The sequence below is a fragment of the Diceros bicornis genome, chromosome 10 (genome assembly GCF_020826845.1).
Source record: "Diceros bicornis minor isolate mBicDic1 chromosome 10, mDicBic1.mat.cur, whole genome shotgun sequence".
Lineage (NCBI taxonomy): Eukaryota > Metazoa > Chordata > Mammalia > Perissodactyla > Rhinocerotidae > Diceros > Diceros bicornis.
Window position 1 is genome coordinate 35541268 of NC_080749.1, and position 19906 is coordinate 35561173.

Genomic DNA, 19906 nt, shown 5'->3' on the forward strand with positions numbered 1-19906 from the left:
ACAAAAAGCCTATTGGAATTGCCCTATGCTGATTAGTTATTGCCCCCTGAATAACAACAGCAAGAATGAAAACAATAACATTTTATACCTCTGGAGTACTTTTTTACTTTTAAACGCTTCTTATCTCATTAAGACCATGTCACAGTGTGAGGGAGTGTCACAGCGAGATCTCGAAAAGGCACTCAACAAATAGATGGATACGAGAAGTCTGTCAATGCTGTCACTTGATGGGTGAGATTAACCATTTTTAACTACCTTTCATGTGCAGGCAAAGTGTTTCTTTTTTGGAGAGAATTGCAAAACACAGGGTTCTGTATGTTGAAAGCTACAGAACAGATGTGGGAGTTTTCACAGGTGGGCTGTACAGTTTCTAGAAACAGCCAATTAATGTATAACTATTATTAATTCGTTTTATTCTCCAAAGTCCTCTCATGCTTAATAATTCCTTCAAACATTTATAAATATATGCTGCAGGAAATGTGCTTCTCACACCCAGATTTGAGATGGTGCATCTGCTTCTAATAGGAACTGGGCTCTGTCATTACCATGTGACCCCTCCGAAAAGAGAGCCGTGCCAAGAGGAGGAAGTGTCAGGGAAAGGATCCAGTCATTTCACAGACACAGTGACTTCTGTTATTTCATAGGAATAACATTTAGCACTGTAGCAGGCATCAGTATTCTACCAATTATTGCCTCATTTGTTTTGCAAGGAACCTAAAAACAAATTTCAGAGTAATTTTTTTTTAATAAAAATGTGATGTTTCTTCCTCCTTAAAAAAAAAATAAAAGAAAATGTCTCCCTCTGGTGGATCCTGAATTCTAACATTGCTTAATACTAGTTTTTTTTTACAAGACCAAGTGCTGTTTGTAAACCTAACTTCGTTATACAGCCTATTAATGTATTCACAATAAAGCAATAAAACTATACTCTTGATCCAAATCTCATTCACTGACCAATAAATCCTAGCTTGAGTAGGCCAATGGAGTGTATATAAAGGATAATTATTATATAGTTTGAGTTATTTCTGCAGACAGCTCTTATAAATGCTGTACTCACATCGCTCTGGAGGTCATAGGCGTGCCGAGCATGAATGACGTCACTCTGGTCGGGCAGGCAGGTCCACTGGTGCAGGTAGTTCTTATAATCCACGTCACTGACTAGGGTCTGGCACTTCTTGGCCAGCACCACCCCCAGCATGTCCACGGGGCTGCTGAACTTGGTCTTCCACTTCTCAAAGTCCTTCTTGTATTCCCTGTCACTCTGAATCTTGGCCACGTGCATGGACCACATCATCTTGGGATCATCCTTAATGTCCCGGGCACCAATGTGATGGCCAAGCTGCTTGCGGTAACCATCTTTGTATTTGTACTAAGATGAAAACACACAAATCAGGTCTTTACTGTAAGCCCTTAGAAGCCGCAAGTCTGTGCAAAATCATCTTGCTTACATCACAGTTGTAAGTTGACTTTGGCTTAAGCACTAGCTCAAGCCAGTGTCCTGACTTTTATCCTAGAAGCTTATAGAGGTAGTAAAAATAGATGGAATCCATATAACTGTAGTGTATACCCCAAATCACCTATGGCCTGGTAATAAGGAATACTTCTGGAGGCAGGAAGTGCACACAATGGGGAAAGGCCACCTGTGGATGTGGGTCAGAGGCCGTTTGAACCAGGGAACTTAGAGAAATGGAGCTTATTCCGTAAAAGGATGTCAGGAAAGAGATGCACTTGGCAACATGGTACATTTAAATGAAATATATAAATGTAAAATGAGTGTCTGATTCCTGCAAGGAAGAAATGCTCGGGTCAAGGGCTACCTGCAGTAGCAACAGAGAATTTATGATTTCGTAATAGATTCAGGCATACAGGGATGGCAGCAAATTTTCGGCATCATTTCGAAACCTGATTATACTAATGAGGCTGACAAGCAGCCCACTGGTTAGAGCGTGCTCCTGATAAATCATGGGTTCCAGGCCCCCACGGGCCAAGAACGTTTTCATTATTCCACGTCCAAGGACTTCGTCCTGGAATCTGAGGCAATTATCCAAAATACTCGCTTCTAGTCTCAAAGATAGCTGAGTGAGAAAGTATAGATGCGTCAGCAGGAGGCAGGGGCACAGTGGAAAGGAATGAGGTTGTTTGGCGTTTCAACGCCACCACCCACTAAGAGTTTGATTTTAGGCAGGTCGCTTAAGCAATCCACAAAACAGCAATGACGACAATATTTACATCTTGGGATAATTATGAAGAGTAAGTAAGATAATGCATGTAAAGCTCTTAGCACAGAGTTCTCAATACTTCTTGGTTGTTATTATTTCATTGTTTATTATTATTGGCATAAATCCATTTGTGGAGAATTTTCAAAATACATAAACTAAAGTGAGTCACTAACATGATTTTTCCAATATAAAAGACAGCATATTACCATATACCCGAATAGTGGGCCTCGAGTTTTAGACCAGTGATCTGTTCCTCAAGAATCCCCTGAGGCACCAAGAAAGGATGATGGTTTTATTCTAGGAAGTAGGAGCTACACAGCCAGGGGCTATTATTAAGGGTGCAAGCTTGGGCTAGTAGCCACTTCTGGTACTGATCAATTGCCTACTTTTCATAATCTTACAAGGGTGAATTGCCATGCCCCTTGGTTGCAATGCCCCCAGGGTGAATTACAAAGTGTCATATGCATTTTTTGAATACTGTGTGTTAAAGTGCTGCATAAACGAAGGCCCTGATTCTCACGGGGAGAACTTACGTTTGTGAGGTACACTTTCTGTAAGCACCGTGATCATTTTTATACAAGCATCTCCAAGCCTGCAGCTGCACGCTAACAATTTCCACATGAACGGATCTTTCTCTATTCTTGGTGGACCCGTTTTCACTGAAGATACTGTGTCCTCAAGGTTACAAACCCCTTTTATAAACATCCAATTTTTCATTTCCCTCGAAGCTAGGTTTTTGAAAAATCTCACACAAAATACATCAGGATATATTTTCAAAGGTCCAGGAAAGTTCTTTTTAAAGATTTAGTTCAGGGAAAATGCCACTTCAGACTGATCACAGACGAGAAATAAAATTGACAACTCACGTCACTGACGATGTCCCTGGAGGCCTTGGCGGCCACGATGGGGATGGCATCGCTTCGCAGGTCATAGCCTTTCTTCTTTGCTTCTTCGTTTGCAAGTTTATACAGATTCTACATTTGGGCAAAAAAACAATCAGCTAGAGTTGACATTCATATCTAAAAACTGATAGGAGACAGAAATAATTCACTAAGTTCTACACGGTAGGTGCCTATAATAATCTCACTTTTCAGAGTTCTAAGCCTTCTGCATTTTTTTGCTGAAGTTAAGACATATAAATGATATCTATAGAAAACATTACACCTTTTTTTTATTTTAAAGCTTATGTTGAATTAACTATATACAGATATTATATATCATTTAAAAAATTGTAGTTGCAACAATGAATTCGTTTGGAAAAGAACTGGAAAAATTACTCTGAAACTCATGGGCCTAAGGTGGTAAAATGTGAATCAGAGAAAAAGACTTGATTAATTGTTGATCACGGAAATTAATTCAATCCAAAAGTATTCTGCACTGACTCTGTACCATGACTGTGCTGGGTACTTGAGAATCAAAGATGAGTAGGAGACCTCTCCCGTCCTCAAGATTTCTGGAGGAACTGATGGAAGGACTGACAACCTACGGAACAAGCTGCTGAAAAGTCAAACCACGAGGGCTGGTTTGACCATATTATTAACAAAGAACCCCAGGAAGGAGTAATTTATTCTGAATTGAGAATCAGGAAAGTTCCTGCAGAGGGAGTGACCTTTGCTTTGACCCTGAGTGATGAGTGTGGTTTCAACAGACTGAGGTCACAGTGGAGGGCAGAGGGAGTTGCATGAATCAAGGCACAGGGGAGTGAAAGTGCAGAGGTGCTGAAGGAAGAGGGGTGTGGGCTCAGGGAGAAGTGGCAGGAGAGGACTGGAAAGAATCTTGATGCTAAGATAAGAGTTTGCGTTTAATTCTACAGCAAATAGGCACAACAAAAATCTTTGAGGAAGAGTGACATAATCAAATTTGCATTTTATCTTCCTGTCCTAGATGAGAAGGAAGCAAAATAGAATTGAACTCAGCTGCGAGAGAAAAACCGAGAAAGCAGACCAGCCAGGTTAGGCACTCAGTTCAGCGCCATCTCCTAGTGCCCCTTCAAATCAACAGCAACACCTTAGCATCTCTGAGCTTTTGTAGCAAAGATAGAGAGTTGAGAATTCCAGAAAGCCTGAGTGGCTGGTTACAGGGGCTCTGTGTCTCTTGATTCCTACACGTACAATACATGCTTTCCTATAACAATGTGGTACCTCTATTACAGGTTTAGGGTAAAATTCTCTCCTCTTCTGTCTGACAGTAGCACTTGATGTTTTTAGCTTTGGATGACAATTAAGAGCTAGTTATACAATCACTAAATTATAGTCTGCACCCCAAAAGTAAAATGACTTAAGATGGTGGCTTATCTATCTAAAATTTCTGTTATATTCTGCAGAAGAGTAATGTACTGTTGATTCATGCTGTCAAAAAAACAATATTTTCCTTGCTGATAGCACAAAGCTGGGGGAAATAACTAATACATCAGCTGAGAGACTCTTAGATTCACAAAAATCTCCACAGTCTTAAACCAATAGGCTCAATTTGAGAAGAAGAAATTGCAGAGAGATAAATGTCAATCTTTGAACTGAGATTTAAATTGCAAATATATAAATGCAGGATAGAGGAAATCTAGCTTAAGCCCAAGAAAAAGCTCTTAGGGTTTCAGCTGATCCCAAGTTCCATGTGTACCAGCAGCAACAGAGCTGCCACCCTGAGGCCCAGGGTACACAATGGAGGTCAAATATCCCGAAGAGGAACTATGACATTTAACTGTGCTCTACTCTGGTCACTCCTTACTCGAAGGATTTCTTTCAGTTCTGAGAGCCACATTCTAGCAAGGATGTCATGTGAGGAATGCCTAGGAACTTAGGATGCTTGAATTAGAAAGACGCCCCGAGGTGAGGTGGGAGGGTAGACACCGTGGTAGCTATCTCCAACTCTGTGGAGGTGGCACAGATTGGTTCTGCACAGCCTCAAAGGACTATGTGGCTCTGCAGAGAGAAAGGTTGTGACTCAATACATCAGAAGCACCTACTAATGGAATTTTCCAGAACAAATGGGTTGATTTTTGAGATAAGCTCCTTGTCACTGAGAACACTTAAACAAAGGCAAGATGACAATGTGTTGGGTAGGGACTCCAGTACTAGAAGAGAGGCTGATCTCTCAGCCTAAACACCTGTGGTTCCGAAATGGGAACACATGGTTCTATGCTGACAGAGAGTGAGAAGGAAATGGGCTTGCTAATATATCCACTGACAGATCCTCTTTCTTTCTCCGTCTCTCTCAGCATTGATAGTACTGTGATTCTAATCCTTGACTTTAATCTTATACATTAAAAATGTTGAAATTTGATCCTAAATTACAGTTTAGGAAAAATGAATCACATATGGAAAATATATTTAGCATAGCTATATAGCATAAGGAGGAGATACATGTATATTCGATGCACTGCTAAGTTCCTAACTCAAAAAATTAATAAAAGAAAAAGGTCTGATAATCTTATGGTTACTGCTTAAATCATTAGCTCTTACAACTTGCCCTTCCTAAATGATAATTTGTATTTCTCAAAGTTTGACGTTTAGAATGGTGATTAAGAAATGTAGGAGTCAGTATTCACACGAAGCAAGAAAAGAGATTCTTTATAAAGTTGTTGTTTACTATTGTATCACTGTGGAATAGATTAATTGAAATAAGAAACAGCGTGCAAATGTCATAGAATTAGCATCTGCCCCCACCTCACTGTAGTTGATCTGGTTCATTCTTGCCAATGTAATTTCTGGTGTGTCTGGCATGATGTGGATCTGGATCTTGTCTTTGTCCCAGGCTTCCGTGTACAAACGCTATCAAAGAAAATATACAACGGCATCAGGAAAAAATTCATTGAGTAATTAATAGAAATTTCAGGGCCACAAAAACTTTATAAGTAAAATAACAAAAGCTTATGCATTTTGTACATATTATGTATTTTATACACATCTTCAAGTAAAATAATCAGTTCATAGTAGAACAGATATTGATAAGTGCCTTCTGAGCATCTGAGGCGTATGTTAACAATTAAAAGGAAATTAAGAATATCTTTTATGCAAAGATGATTCTTCCACAAAAATACACCTTTTTACCAAAACCATGAAACAACTACTGAAGTAAATATTAAAATATAATTGACATAGATAGATAGATAGATAGATAGATAGATAGATAGACAGACAGAAGGATGATTGGTAGACAGACAGATGTCTTTTGTTGCTCAATGCTCTCCTTCTTTCTTTTCTCAATTACGCTTCTTTTTCTTTGATTCAGCTTTAGGAGGCCTACCTTGGCTCTCTGAATTTCAAAGCCTCACCTTGTTCATGTTGATGGCATTATTCTTAGCCAACACCTGTTCCAGAGAATCAGTCACACTGGTAAATTTAAATCTGTCTGGAGGCTGGCGATAGATTTTATCACTCAAAATTTCAGTTGCTCTTTTGCATTTTTCCACATCCAAAGAGCCAATGGGAACCCAGCCGACGCCTCTCAGCCACTGGAGATCTGACTTGTACATATTCTGTTGAAACAAATCGTCAATACATATTTATCCCCGCACTGGGAAAACATTCTCATCTGAAGGAAATGAAATAAAGCAAAAGCTCTCTTAAAATATAGTTTGGTGGACAGGCAGGATATCAGACAATATTCCTTTTTGGTCTGCAGGGTTAAAGGATTAACACTCACAAGGAAAGAAGAAATGCTATTCCCCCCTTGCAGAGGCTGGTGGGTTTGGTGCCACTTATTGCTACCTTCTCAAGGGGTATTAATTCATTGATTTCCCATCTTTGCTGTCATTATAATCCTCAGGTACTCACGTCACTCTGGAGGTCATAGGCCTGCCGAGCATGGACGACGTCACTCTGGTCAGGCAGGCACGTCCACTGGTGCAGGTAGTTCTTATAATCCACGTCACTGACTAGGGTCTGGCACTTCTTGGCCAGCACCACCCCCAGCATGTCCACGGGGCTGCTGAACTTGGTCTTCCACTTCTCAAAGTCCTTCTTGTACTCCCTGTCACTCTGGACCTTGGCCACGTGCATGGACCACATCATCTTGGGGTCGTCCTTAATGTCCCGGGCACCAATGTGGTGGCCGAGTTGCTTACGATAGCCTTCTTTGTACTTGAACTAGAAGAAGAAAGAGACTGATAGTCGCCTATTTTAACTTTTAGTAAAAAGCAATTACTAGGCCCAGATTTTCCTATTGATTAAAAATATGATGATTTTCCCCTGAATACGTAAATGATACACGCATCTTATTAGACATCTAGAAAATAAAGCATTTATGTATACAAAAAAGAAAAAAATTAAGACATTATTCTGCCATTCACTGATAACCATTGATAAAACTGATTTTTGAGGGGTGTGTGTGTGTGTGTGTGTGTGTGTGTGTGAGAGAGAGAGAGAGAGAGACAGACAGACAGAGAGAAAATAAAATTAGAGTAGGAGTCATACTGTATATGGGTTTGTGTCTGCTTTTTTCAGTTATTATATAAGCATTTCTCTGTGTCATTAAATATTCTCCACAAACATGAATTTTAATAGCAGCATTATTCCATTATAATGATATATGTTAATACTTTTAACCCTCCCGTGGTTATTGAGCATTTATTTTTAAATTATGATGGTTATTTTCCATATTTTGGAAATAAAGGAAAAATGTATCTTGACTTCATAGACAAAAGAAATAGAAGGATAAAAGTTTCTAGAAATGTGAGCAAATCCATCTTTTAAAGAAAATAAATATCTGCAGCCTATCACTGGATGCAGATACAAACATATGGTCCACGTGGATGGTTGGACTTTGAAGAGAATAATGTATCCCCCTCATTCAGCCCTTGCAAGTTCATTGGTTCTTAGGGCATGGGTTGGGTTGTGAGGAATCCTACAATGAGTTTGTATATAAGAAATATATCATGTGGAAAAGCCAAAAGGATGTCTGAACTATAGTCGTGTCCAACGCTTTTGTTCAGCAAGAAATGGGCAATATTTTGAAATGCCTGTAGCTAGGGACTCAACCATAACTAGAATTTAGCCTTTGTGTTGAGAATTTCATTACCATTATTTTGAACTATCGACTGAGAAAAACTGTTAGCAAAAACTTGAACCTCATAGCTTACGCCCTCTACTACATATCCAGGAGAGAGAAAGAATCTTGGAGGCAAAGCTAAGGCAAAGAACTTTTCAGGCCCACTTACTTCACTTGCAATGTCTCTGGAGGCCTTGGCCGCCCTGATGGGAATGGCATCTAGCCGCATATCATAGCCTCTATTCTTGGTTTCTTCTAGACCAAGTTTATACAGTTTCTGAAATAGACATAAATGATCATAAGTTTGATTCAGAAAGTACAGTGTAAGGAAAATATATCATGCACCATGAATATATTGCTTACCTCACTGTAATTTATTTGATTTTGTTTAGCTAGTAAAACTTCAGGGGTGTCTGGCATTATGTGGACAGCGGTTTTATCTTTATCCCAAGCTTCTGTATAGAGTCGCTAAAACAAGCAAAAGAGACATGACTAGTACAGGCCAGTAATGAATAGACACATAAGAATAACCTTGTTCTTAATGAAAGTAAAGAAAGTCTGCTCTGTGAGTTGATATTTATAACACCTTCAGGTCTAGATATCTCTTGTCAATAAGAAGCACAACACTTAATTACAAGGCACTTTAATACCAAGCAAAAGAATTGAATATGAATTTTCTTTTATAGAGACAGAGTTCAGTATTTATACACACACACACACACACACACACACACACACACACACACACACACAAACTAATACCCTCAAGTAAAGAAAGGACTTACATGGTTCATGATAGTAGCATTGTTTTTTGCCAAAACCATTGGGATGGAATCCATAAGGCTGGAAAATTTGAATTTATCTGGGTGCTGACGGTAATTGTGGTCACTCAAAATCTGGGTAGCTCTCTTGTTCTTCTCATCCTCAAGAGAACCACTAGGTAACCAGCCAATGCCTTTTAGCCACTGAAGGTCGGACTTGTACAAATTCTGAAATTGTAAGTGACAAACCACTAAACATAAGCATAATGATATGCCCCTGAAGAAATAAAAGTTTATGTTTATATATTATACTATACTATATATTTTAATGCTTGAATTCTTAGAAAACTTTAAAATTTTGTTATGTTTTGTGAATCATCAAAATATTCAGATTAGAAGTATACTTTGAAAAATATTTTAAACAGCAGCGTGTGGAGAATGACCCAACTGTTCTAGATCAACAATCTAGAGGCTTCCACCAAAGCAATGAGGGCTTTGCTGGCTCTTTCTTTGTGGAACAATGGTACTCGTGACTGGATAGAGCGTGGGCATTAGTCCAGGGAAGTAGAACTCAGTTGTATAAACTCAACTCTCCTCACTTTGGGGGAACTTTGGTACTAAGGAAAGCAGACTCGGTGTTTTGTTGGCCAAAGGAAAATCTTAGACTCACGTCGCTCTGGAGGTCATAGGCATGTCGAGCATGGACGACATCACTCTGGTCGGGCAGGCAGGTCCACTGGTGCAGGTAGTTCTTATAATCCACGTCACTGACTAGAGTCTGGCACTTCTTGGCCAGCACCACCCCCAGCATGTCCACGGGGCTGCTGAACTTGGTCTTCCACTTCTCAAAGTCCTTCTTATACTCCCTGTCACTCTGGATCTTGGCCACGTGCATGGACCACATCATCTTGGGGTCGTCTTTGATGTCCCGGGCTCCAACATGGTGGCCAAGCTGCTTGCGAAAGCCTTCTTTGTACTTGTACTAAAGGAAAAAAACATGTCTCATTCCTTTCAAGGTTAACGTACGTTGCCATCTTTGTGATAAATTACAAAGCATATTAACTCAAAATATTTCACTAAACCTAGAGAGCCACAGGTTAAGATTAAAGACTAAATCCAGCTACAAATTCCATACATAATAAATGCATCCTTGAGCTTATTTTCATCTCATACTGCATCTCTGGGATCATTTCACTCTGTTTTAATTTGCTACTCTTTGGAAGAATTTGTTCAACTTAAAATTAAATTAAGACTGCTTTGAAGTGATAAATTGCAATCAAATGAGTATGAACAGGGACTAAAGTCTTACTTCGCTGGCAATTTCTCGAGATGCTTTTGCCGCTTTGATTGGTATGGCATCAAGCGGAAGATCGTAACCTTTTTTCTTCAGCTCCTCATAACCCATTCGGTAGAGTTTCTGTTAAGAGACGAAGATCACTTTGGGAAAAACTGTTTTCCATAAACAACTGCAGAATAATGGATCCAACATGCTAAATATTTTAAGAGTTCATGAGAATAGTATCTGTGCTCGAGAATAGTCAAATGTAATTATGCCCATTGATTTCTAATGATCCTGTTTTAAACTTTAAAGCTCTTCAACTACCTAGATCAACAAAATTAAATGTCAGCTCTTCCAAAATACTCATGAGAATGAGACAGAAGTAAATTGATAGAGAAATGAAATTAAATATCATTTAGGTGCTGTTTTCCAATTAACTTTGAGTGTTTCATTAGAAGTTTTTGTTAGAAAAGAGCAACGCCTTTCCATCTAACACCTCTAGTGGGGAAAAATTATGCCTAATTGTCTGTCTCTTGCTGTAGCTAACGCACTGTGAAATAGAGTCTATTTCACAATACAGGGCAGTCCAAAGTAGGATCCACATCTGTAGGTAAGAAACAAAGTCCTTCATAATTTTTAAAATGTAAGATTTTTTGAGGAAAGTTTAAATATTGAATTAAAAAAGCTTAAGTGAAATCATTTGTTTCTGTAGATTGGTTATATAATTAAATAATTAAGACTATAATTTAATGTACTTTATCCAGAAACCAGATTGTTTAACATGCCTATTGATCTTAGACTTGTGTTTATGTTTTAGTCCTTTATGACATTACTCTAATACATTATTTAATATTGAAGTCTATTAGAGCTTACCATTTGTCTTTAAATATTTAATTTTCTCCTATAAATTTCAGGAGATTATGCTATGATGACAATGAAAATAAAAACAGGTTTTTTATGCTCATTCATCAAAATTTCATTGAATTTCATGTGTGTCAGGCACTATACTAGCTAAGCACTGCAGATCCAATACAAATTGACTCTGCCCCCAAGGAGCTCCTATCCACGTAGGGGAGAGTGATATAAACCATTACATTATGATGATACGTGTAATAACGGACTACAGGAACGGACGGCACACCCTCTCAACTCTGCCTGAGCTAGAGAATGCCAATTATTTTGATGTTCAAGCTAAAAGCCACTAAATGAGGAATCTGAGTCACATGTAGTTTATTAATTAAAATGATCTGGGAATTCAAAATAACTCCCAAATAAATTCACTGCAATGGAAGCAATTAAAATGAGCTTTCTGAAAACATATGCTGAATCTGGAAACTTACATCACTTGTATTGATTAAGTTTGCTTTAGCCAGAATAATGTCAGGTGTGTCAGGCATGATGTGGACTTGAGTCTTGTCCTTGTCCCAAGCTTCTCTATAAAGTCTCTAAAATGAGAGATAAGAGTTTTTCAGTGGTATTCTTAGTGAATGACATAGTTAACAACACACAGGACTATTGAATTCATCTGAATTAACCATTATAATTGATAGTATAAGCAGAAAATAGGTACAGTATTTCTTGATTTATCTGAGACAAAATTGCCTTTCAAAATATAGATTATGGATTACCTTTTCAAAGTTATAGATAACCCTGCCTATAAGCAATCAACCCAAGTACTTGAAGCCTTTGCCAAGATCATCAAATGGAGCAAGGTCTCCATCCTGTTGGATTATAAAAGTCTCCTTCACTGTTTAATTGGAACAATTTGAGAAGCCCTTGCCTTCTCAAAAGATGACATATTCAAGGTATATCCAGAAATTAAGGAGTCTCATTTCCTATGTGGTTTATTACTTATAGTTATACCTCATAATTATTTTGGGAGATTAGTATTTCCAAAAGGATTTTGTATGAGAATTTATCAAAATCTCTTATATGTCCCTCTATCTTTCTCCAACAAAAGACAAAGGGACTCAAACAAAAATCTCATTGATTTATTAAAACCAGGGGATGAAAGTCTGATGAAAAAGTTTGAGGATGTTTACATTGTCAGAGAATCTCCCCACAAGATACTTAGCAATTACAAAGGATAAAACAGTAACTTGACAGTGGAGAGACCTGGCAACACCATTGTAACCAAGTGATAAAAGTTAAAATTCAATAATGGAACAAATTGATATCATGTGCCTCCTGATACGATGTATGGAGGAGGACACAACATGTATTATCCTGCTAAAGATACAAAACCTGAATCTAAACATGAGGAAACACCAGACAAACCCAAATTGAGGGAGATTCTACAAAATAACTGGCTTGTGCTCTTTACAAATGCCAGGGACTTGGAAGACAAAGAAATAGTGAGAAACCAGTCCAGATTAAAGGAGACTAAAGACATGACAAACAAATTCAATGTGTGATCTTGGATTGGATCCTGGATCAGAAAATATTTATCTTATATAAAAGAAATTAGTGGTAAAATTGAATAAATTCTGTAAACTAGTATTGCTTCAACATTGATTTCCTGATTTTGATCACTGCACTGTGGTTATGTAAGAGAATGTTCCTGTTTTCAGAAAATACACACTGAAGTATTTAGGGATACAGTGGCATCATGAAGCAACTTACATATATATATACATGAAAGATAAAGAAAAAGAGGGAGAGGGGGAGAAAGAAAAGAAGGAAAAGTGGCAAAATGTTAACAATTGGGGAATATGGCTGAAATATACATATATGTAAATATATATAAATTATTTGTACACTTTTGCAAATTTTCTGTATGCCTGAAATTATTTTAATATAAAAATTTTAAGTCTCATTGGTTCCTTGAACTTGTCATTTTCCCTTTGAGGTGTACAGTGTGGGGTGTGTGGGGTTGGCACTTTCCTCCTTCCTGAACATGCTTACTACAGTCCGTATAACCCAAAGAAGCCCATTAAGACCTCCAGGACCAAAACAAAGCAAGGCTTGTGAATTCCCATACACATTTATCCTGGTTCTGCACTAAGTTTTCTGATGAAGTAAGATCAGAGTTTCTCAACCTCAGCACTATTGGTGTTGTATACTAGATCATTCTTTGTTGTAGGGGGGCTGTCCTGTACATTCTGGGATGTTTAGCAGCATCCCTGATTTCTATCCACTAGATGCCAGTAGCATGCCACCCTCAACCAAAAAGATGACAACCAAAAAGGTCTCTAGGTGTTGCCAAATGTCTACTGTGAGATAAAATTGTCCCTGGTTGAGAACATTAAGGTGGACCATTTATTCAGTGGCATGTGTCACTTTCTCCCCATGGAAAACAGAGAAAATGCTAAAATTGGTTTAGCATATTATGTATATTTAGATCCTTCTGAGACCCAAATGGTTATTATTATATATCAACTTAAACTTTCTTACCAGTTTCAGAATCTCAGTGCATGAAATTCAACTTTCTGTAATTCTGAGGGTTACGCTTTTGACTGAGCAATGATGAGTAATCTTTCTCTTCTCTGCATAGAATTACTCTACACTGCTATCTTTCATGTATTTTATTCAACAAATATTTAGTGAGCACCTATTACATGCCAGACACTAATGTCAGTGCTGGAGAGGGAAATAAGTTGAAGATATACTATCTTCAACTTATACTATACATATAATATATATATAGTATTATGTATTTATCTTGATTCAGTCAAATGAAATGCATTATAATCACTTGGCAGAAAATACACTCTTGACAACATTTACCCTGTGCCTGTGTGAGGTACTCAGAATATGTCCCTCTCATACACTCTACTCCAACAAAAAAAAATCTAGGTCTTTAGTGCACTCAAGTTTCAAAGAAAAAAAGTATTTTCAATAGTTTTCTCATTACACTTTGGATAAATAAATAAATAAACAAGCAAGCTTTGGGTGGCAAAAATTGATACTAACCCACTTTTATATGATCTATAAAAGGTGTAGCATAGTTGTTAATTCAAATGAAGCAACCAGATACAAAACATTATGCTGTGTTGTGCTGTGCTGTGTGATGCAGTGCTATGCCATTCTACTAATTTATTAAGCAAATGCTATTGAGCATCTAAAAGGTACCAGGCACTATAATTTATTTTATTTATTTCCAAAGTGTTACTCACATCACTCCTATTTTTGGCATTTGTCTTTGCCAGAACTATGTCCATGGCGTCAGGAATGCTGGTGAACTTGTTTTTGTCTGGAGGTTGACGATATTTCTTCTCACTGATGATTTCTGAAGCCCGCTTATTCTTTTCTGCCTCCAAAGAACCCAGGGGACTCCATCCTATGCCTTTCAGCCACTCAAGATCAGACTTATACAGATTCTGTGAAAATACAAAGCAAGCCATCAAAATCCCATCCTTATCTGGACCCTGGACTCAGGTGATTCTACACATTACAAACAGATGCATTTTAGATATTCAATAATAATTCCTCTTTGTAGTTTCTGTCTTTTTGAAACTAAATGGCTACTCCTACAAGATATGAAGTAAAATATAAACATTAGATTTAATATAAACTGACCTCACTCTGTAGTTGATAAACTTTTTTAGCTTGAATAACATCGTTCTGGTCGGGCAGGCATGTCCAACGGTGCAGGTAGTTCTTGTAGTCCACATCACTGACCAAGGCCTGACACTGCTTGGCCAGCACCACTCCCAACATGTCCACTGGGCTGCTGTACCTGGTTTTCCATTTCTCAAAGTCCTTCTTGTATTCTCTTTCACTCTGCATTTTGGCTACATTCATGGACAACACAAGCTTTGGATCATCTTGCAGACTCCGGAATCCAATATGGTGGCCGAGTTGCTTGCGGTAGCCTTGTTTGTATTTAAACTGAAATCAGAGGAAATAGTTCTTTTATCAACATAAACAGAAGTCAAGTTAAGCTCAGGTTGGTTTGTTTGCATGTTTGTTTTTCAAAACTGAAATGAGAAAAGGGATGTCTATGTTAACATAGTAAGAAATGTAAAAACTTAAGTGGAGGCTTTCAAAGAAACGTAATGTAGTTGAGTATCAAGAAAAGCTATGATGAGAAATTAATTCCAACTAGAGGCAGAAATATATGCTGGAATGTGCTAGATATTTTTTATGCTGACTTTAGGGTAGCATTTGATAACGCTCTTGTGATATCCTTATGGGAATAATGGAAAAGTATGGGCAGAATGGCAGAAAAATTAGGAAGAGGCAGGACTTGATGGGACAGACCAAAGAGTATAGATTAATTTATTAAGCAGCAGGATTTTTAGTGGCTTGCCATATGGTTATGTCATACAAACTTATTCTGTTCAGGATCCATATTTTCATGCACATGTGGCTAAAAACAGCTAAATATGTTAGACTAGCAAGAAAATTCCAACAGATCTCAACATATTGCCAAGATAGGTCAAAATGGGCTACATAAATTTAAGAGAGTGAAAGTGAAATCCAGTATTTAGATTCAGTTGGGAAAAACTGCATTAGTACTAGATGACAATAACAACAGTGATAATAATAATAGTAATAATAGCATTTACTTGATGTTAGATGCTGAGGACACATTACACCTCACAGAAGGAGGTTCTACTCTCTCATGATACCCAGCTTCATGGTTGTATATATGAAAAATACTCAGGAGTTTAAGTTGACTATAAGCTCAATATGGGCTATCTGAAAAAACTGCTTACAAAAAAGTAGTGTCACAGATTCTGTAATCTATAGTCAATCTCTTGAGTGAGATATTGATTAAATAACCTTTAAGTTATCTTCTAACTCTAAATTCCATGACTCTAATTTATTAAATTGAGTACTTATAAAAATAGCTCTAATTTCCAGAAATTTTATAGATACAAGAACTATTTGAAACTGAGAGAAGATACACTCTCTACAATAGTGGGAAAATTCACTTATAGCTAATTTAATTTTAGGGTAAGATTTCAAAAGGTTCTAACTAATAGGTTCACACAAAAAGAAATCAGGTGTTATCAAAAGTTATGTTGTTGGGAAATTATTGACGCTATTTCTTCAATTCCTAAACTATCTTTACTTTATGGGGAGGACATAACATGAAATGAAAATGAGTTTGCTTTCTGGGGAACATTCAAGTACCATTATTTCCTTAGGTTCATCACCACATAGATTCATTTTAATGAGGTATTGAGCTGCAAGCTGGAGAATGGGTAATAATGCGTCATCTAATTTTCCAACACTTCTGAAGTGCCACAAATTAATTGAATTAGAGAGACTCTTCCCTTATATTCTTAGAATTTATTGTCAAATTCTGTCTTTAAACACTCTTTCTCTCCAAACCTAATCTTTGTTTTGTTTTGTTTTAAAGCTTTTGATTAAGAGGTTGCGCTTTCCTATGAAATTCTGCTAATTTAGTCCCTAGAATCAAAGTCCTCTGAATTTTTTGCGGTTAATTCTTGGGATTAAGAATGATACTGTTACATATATGCAAAGTATCTAAATCAAATATTTGTAAAACTTTAATTAATAAATAGGAACCTAATCTAGTTTATTCACCAAATTTCCTACCCCTTCCAATCATAACTAGAAGTTAACTTGGAGAGCAAATATCTTTGTTTTATGAACTTTGGGCCAGATATCTAGCAGAAAGTTAAGCCCTCTGGACCTTAAACCTAAATTCCTGAACTTTCCTGTATTTTCTATGCCCCAAGCTAATTTATTATAATTATGTAAATGCAAGGATGGGCTAAATAAAAAGAACTGGCAGCTAATTTTGTGTGTGTGTGTGTGAGGAAGATCAGCCCTGAGCTAACATCCGTGCTAATCCTCCTCTTTTTGCTGAGGAAGACCGGCTCTGAGCTAACATCTATTGCCCATCCTCCTCCTTCCCCCCGCCCCAAGGCCCCAGTAGATAGTTGTATGTCATAGTTGCACATCCTTCTAGTTGCTGTATGTGGGACATGGCCTCATCATGGCCGGAGAAGCGGTACTTCGGTGCGTGCCCAGGATCTGAAACCCGGGCCGACTGGCAGCTAATTTTTAAATATATGTATATAAAAATCTCTCAACAACAGGTTATTGCAGTTGATTTATTTCTGGCACTTTGAATTTGTCTCAAGTAGACAAACAGAAAGCAGGAAAATTGTTTTCAGGTGAGTAGGGGAAAACTGAAATCTCTGGTTCCTTTGTAATATCTAGAAACATAGCATCTTAGTGTAATGCTAATGTAATCTTCCTCAACCTCTATTCAGGAAGCCCCTTTTTTGATTCAATCAGTCAGAAAGAAGAGTGAATTTTGGGTAAATGAAGAGGGTAGGAGAAGATGAAGGCACAGCATTACATTTTGAAAGGTAAGGCCTATCTTTAAAAACAGTTACCAGAATTAAGGTACCTGATTCAGATACAAATATATCCTTATAGAAGTCAAACTAGTACTTACATCACTAGCAATGTCTCTTGAAGCTTTGGCCAACTGTACAGAAATTGCCTCAAGTGGGAGGTCATAGCCTTTCTTCAAAGCTTCTTCCCATCCAAGTTTATAGTGTTTCTAAAAATAAAAAAATTATTCAGCATTATTCAGTGTATATTAAAACCCCAACAGATTATTAAACAAAAGTTTACCTAGAGAGTAGACATCAGATTCTAACATCACCTAACTTACCCCTAAAGATATGGATAAAAATGAAACAAGCTGTTTAATAGAGCATTGACTTAGCATCACATGACCTGGCTTCCATTTCTGGGCTCTGAGACTCCCCCCGCCCCAGTGGTATAACTGAACAGGACCTTTTCTGTTCAAAACAATATGGGCATACCAGGTTCATCAGGTACGATCCCCCTGCTGTTAAGTACAATCTGGGCTCACTATTTTGAACATAAATGCTAAAATAATTGATAACAAAAAAAGGTCAGGTGACAAAATTTTAACTATCTAAGTGATAAAAGTAATAGATGATGAAATGCCTTTTATAAAGTGCAATAAATGAGTTAACCTTTCTGAGTCAGATTCATTGAATGGATGCATGTGCGTTAAAACTGGATAATAATAAAAATAGCTGAAAGTCTTCCAGGACTTACTACGTGCCAGGCACTGTGCTGAGAGCCTTACACAGAATTTCTCAGTTGGTCCTCATAGCAATTCAATGTCATAGGAGCTTTTATGGTCCCAGTTTTAGGGATGAGGATACCAAAGTGTAGATCTGATATTCTACAACTCATAAATGGCAAAGCCAAAACTCATACCAGGTCTGTTTGATGCAATTTTTTCTTTCAGCAACTATTTATTGATTTCCTACTCTGTGCCTGGCACAATGAGTGCTGAGATAAACAGAACAGGCACAGCGCCTGCCTACAGTCACAGCTGAGGCTCTTGCTTTTAACCACCATATTTCGCAACATCCCTAGGCTAGCCAGTTTGAGTCACTCATTTCCACTGCTTCAGCGTTTACATCACTTATTTACCATTACATAATTTAATAAATTTAATTAGTTTCAAGCCAAATTTTTATGTAGCTTTACCTGACTGAATATTGTTTGATTCTGCTTGGCTTGTAAAATATCTGGTGTATCTGGCATCACATGAATCTTGGTCTTATCTTTGTTCCAGTCAATGGTGTATAAGTGCTAGGAAGTTAAAAAAGAAAACATTTGAAATTTGAATAACTTTTTAGGATAAATAGGAAAGAAAAAATATAACAGAACACAGGAATCACTCAATTTGAATTAGATTCAATTAATTTAGTAACTAAAGTAGTATATAATTCAGAAAAGACACCAAAAACAAACTCAGATTTTAAAAAATAGTCTTTTAGATATTTTTCTATCTTCTAGAATGGATTGAAAGTGCTTAAGAAATAGTAATTTAAAAACAAATAATTTCTAACTCAATTAGAAGAGCAGGGGAAATAAAAATAAGACGCAGGCAGAAGAAGAAAGTGATATGGAGGTGTGTTCTGGAACGGTTTGCCGCTGCATAGAAGTGGTGGATCCAAAATAAATTTCCCAAACCCGACCCAGAGGCTGCTAGCCCTGCCTCACTGGGAGCTGTGTGGAAGGAGGGCTGCTCTCTCTACCTTGTTCATAGTATGCGCATTCCGCTTGGCAAGAACCATGTCCATGGAGTCGAGCAGCTTCTTAAACTGGAAGTTGCTAGGGTGCTGGCGGTATTTCTGATCACTGGCATATTCAGTTGCTTTCTTGGCCTTCTCCACATCTAGGGAACCAGCTGGACTCCAGCCAAGCCCCTTGTACCATTCATTGTAGTCCTGCTTATATTCATTCTATAAAGAGAAGAGGCGAAGTCTACTTTACTTTATCAATTTAGACACAAAAATGTGGCATAGAAGCCTGTGATCTCCCCTCCCATGCTAGGAATCCAACCATCACCCAGACAGAAGAGAGCCTTACATCACTCTGTAGGCGATTCATATTCTTGCTCAGCTCGATGCTCATGGCGTCTGGAAGGAGGACGTATTTATGAATCAAGTGCTTATAGTTGGTGTTGGTGACATTGGCTTGGGCGTCCTTGGCAGCTGTGACACTGAGCATGTCAGCAGGGGTGTGGTAGCTGGTCTTTGTCGTCTCATAGTTTTTCTTGTACTCCCGATCAGATTGCATCTTAGCCACTTGCATGGAATGGACTAATTTGGGATCATCTTCAAGATTGCGGAAACCAACCATTTTCCCCCTCTCCTTTTCATAATTGTGTTTGTATTTATACT

At 37.8% G+C, this 19906-nt stretch overlaps 1 protein-coding gene across 4 annotated transcripts in view; it reads right to left on the reverse strand.

Moving 5' to 3' along the window:
* NEB (nebulin) overlaps positions 1–19906 on the reverse strand; it is a 233271-nt gene that overhangs the window by 145872 nt on the left and 67493 nt on the right. For 3 of the 4 annotated variants that reach the window (XM_058548960.1, XM_058548961.1, XM_058548959.1), the window contains exons 47-63: positions 19593–19904; positions 19259–19465; positions 18705–18809; positions 17626–17733; positions 14763–15074; positions 14360–14563; positions 11585–11689; positions 10275–10382; positions 9636–9947; positions 8990–9193; positions 8568–8672; positions 8374–8481; positions 6992–7303; positions 6490–6693; positions 5882–5986; positions 3086–3193; positions 1058–1369 (exon numbers count right to left, since the gene is read on the reverse strand). In XM_058548960.1, the coding sequence (XP_058404943.1) occupies positions 1058–1369; positions 3086–3193; positions 5882–5986; positions 6490–6693; positions 6992–7303; positions 8374–8481; positions 8568–8672; positions 8990–9193; positions 9636–9947; positions 10275–10382; positions 11585–11689; positions 14360–14563; positions 14763–15074; positions 17626–17733; positions 18705–18809; positions 19259–19465; positions 19593–19904 (3231 nt within the window). The remainder of the gene's footprint in view (positions 1–1057; positions 1370–3085; positions 3194–5881; positions 5987–6489; positions 6694–6991; positions 7304–8373; positions 8482–8567; positions 8673–8989; positions 9194–9635; positions 9948–10274; positions 10383–11584; positions 11690–14359; positions 14564–14762; positions 15075–17625; positions 17734–18704; positions 18810–19258; positions 19466–19592; positions 19905–19906) is intronic. The other variant, XM_058548962.1, reaches the window with a different exon arrangement.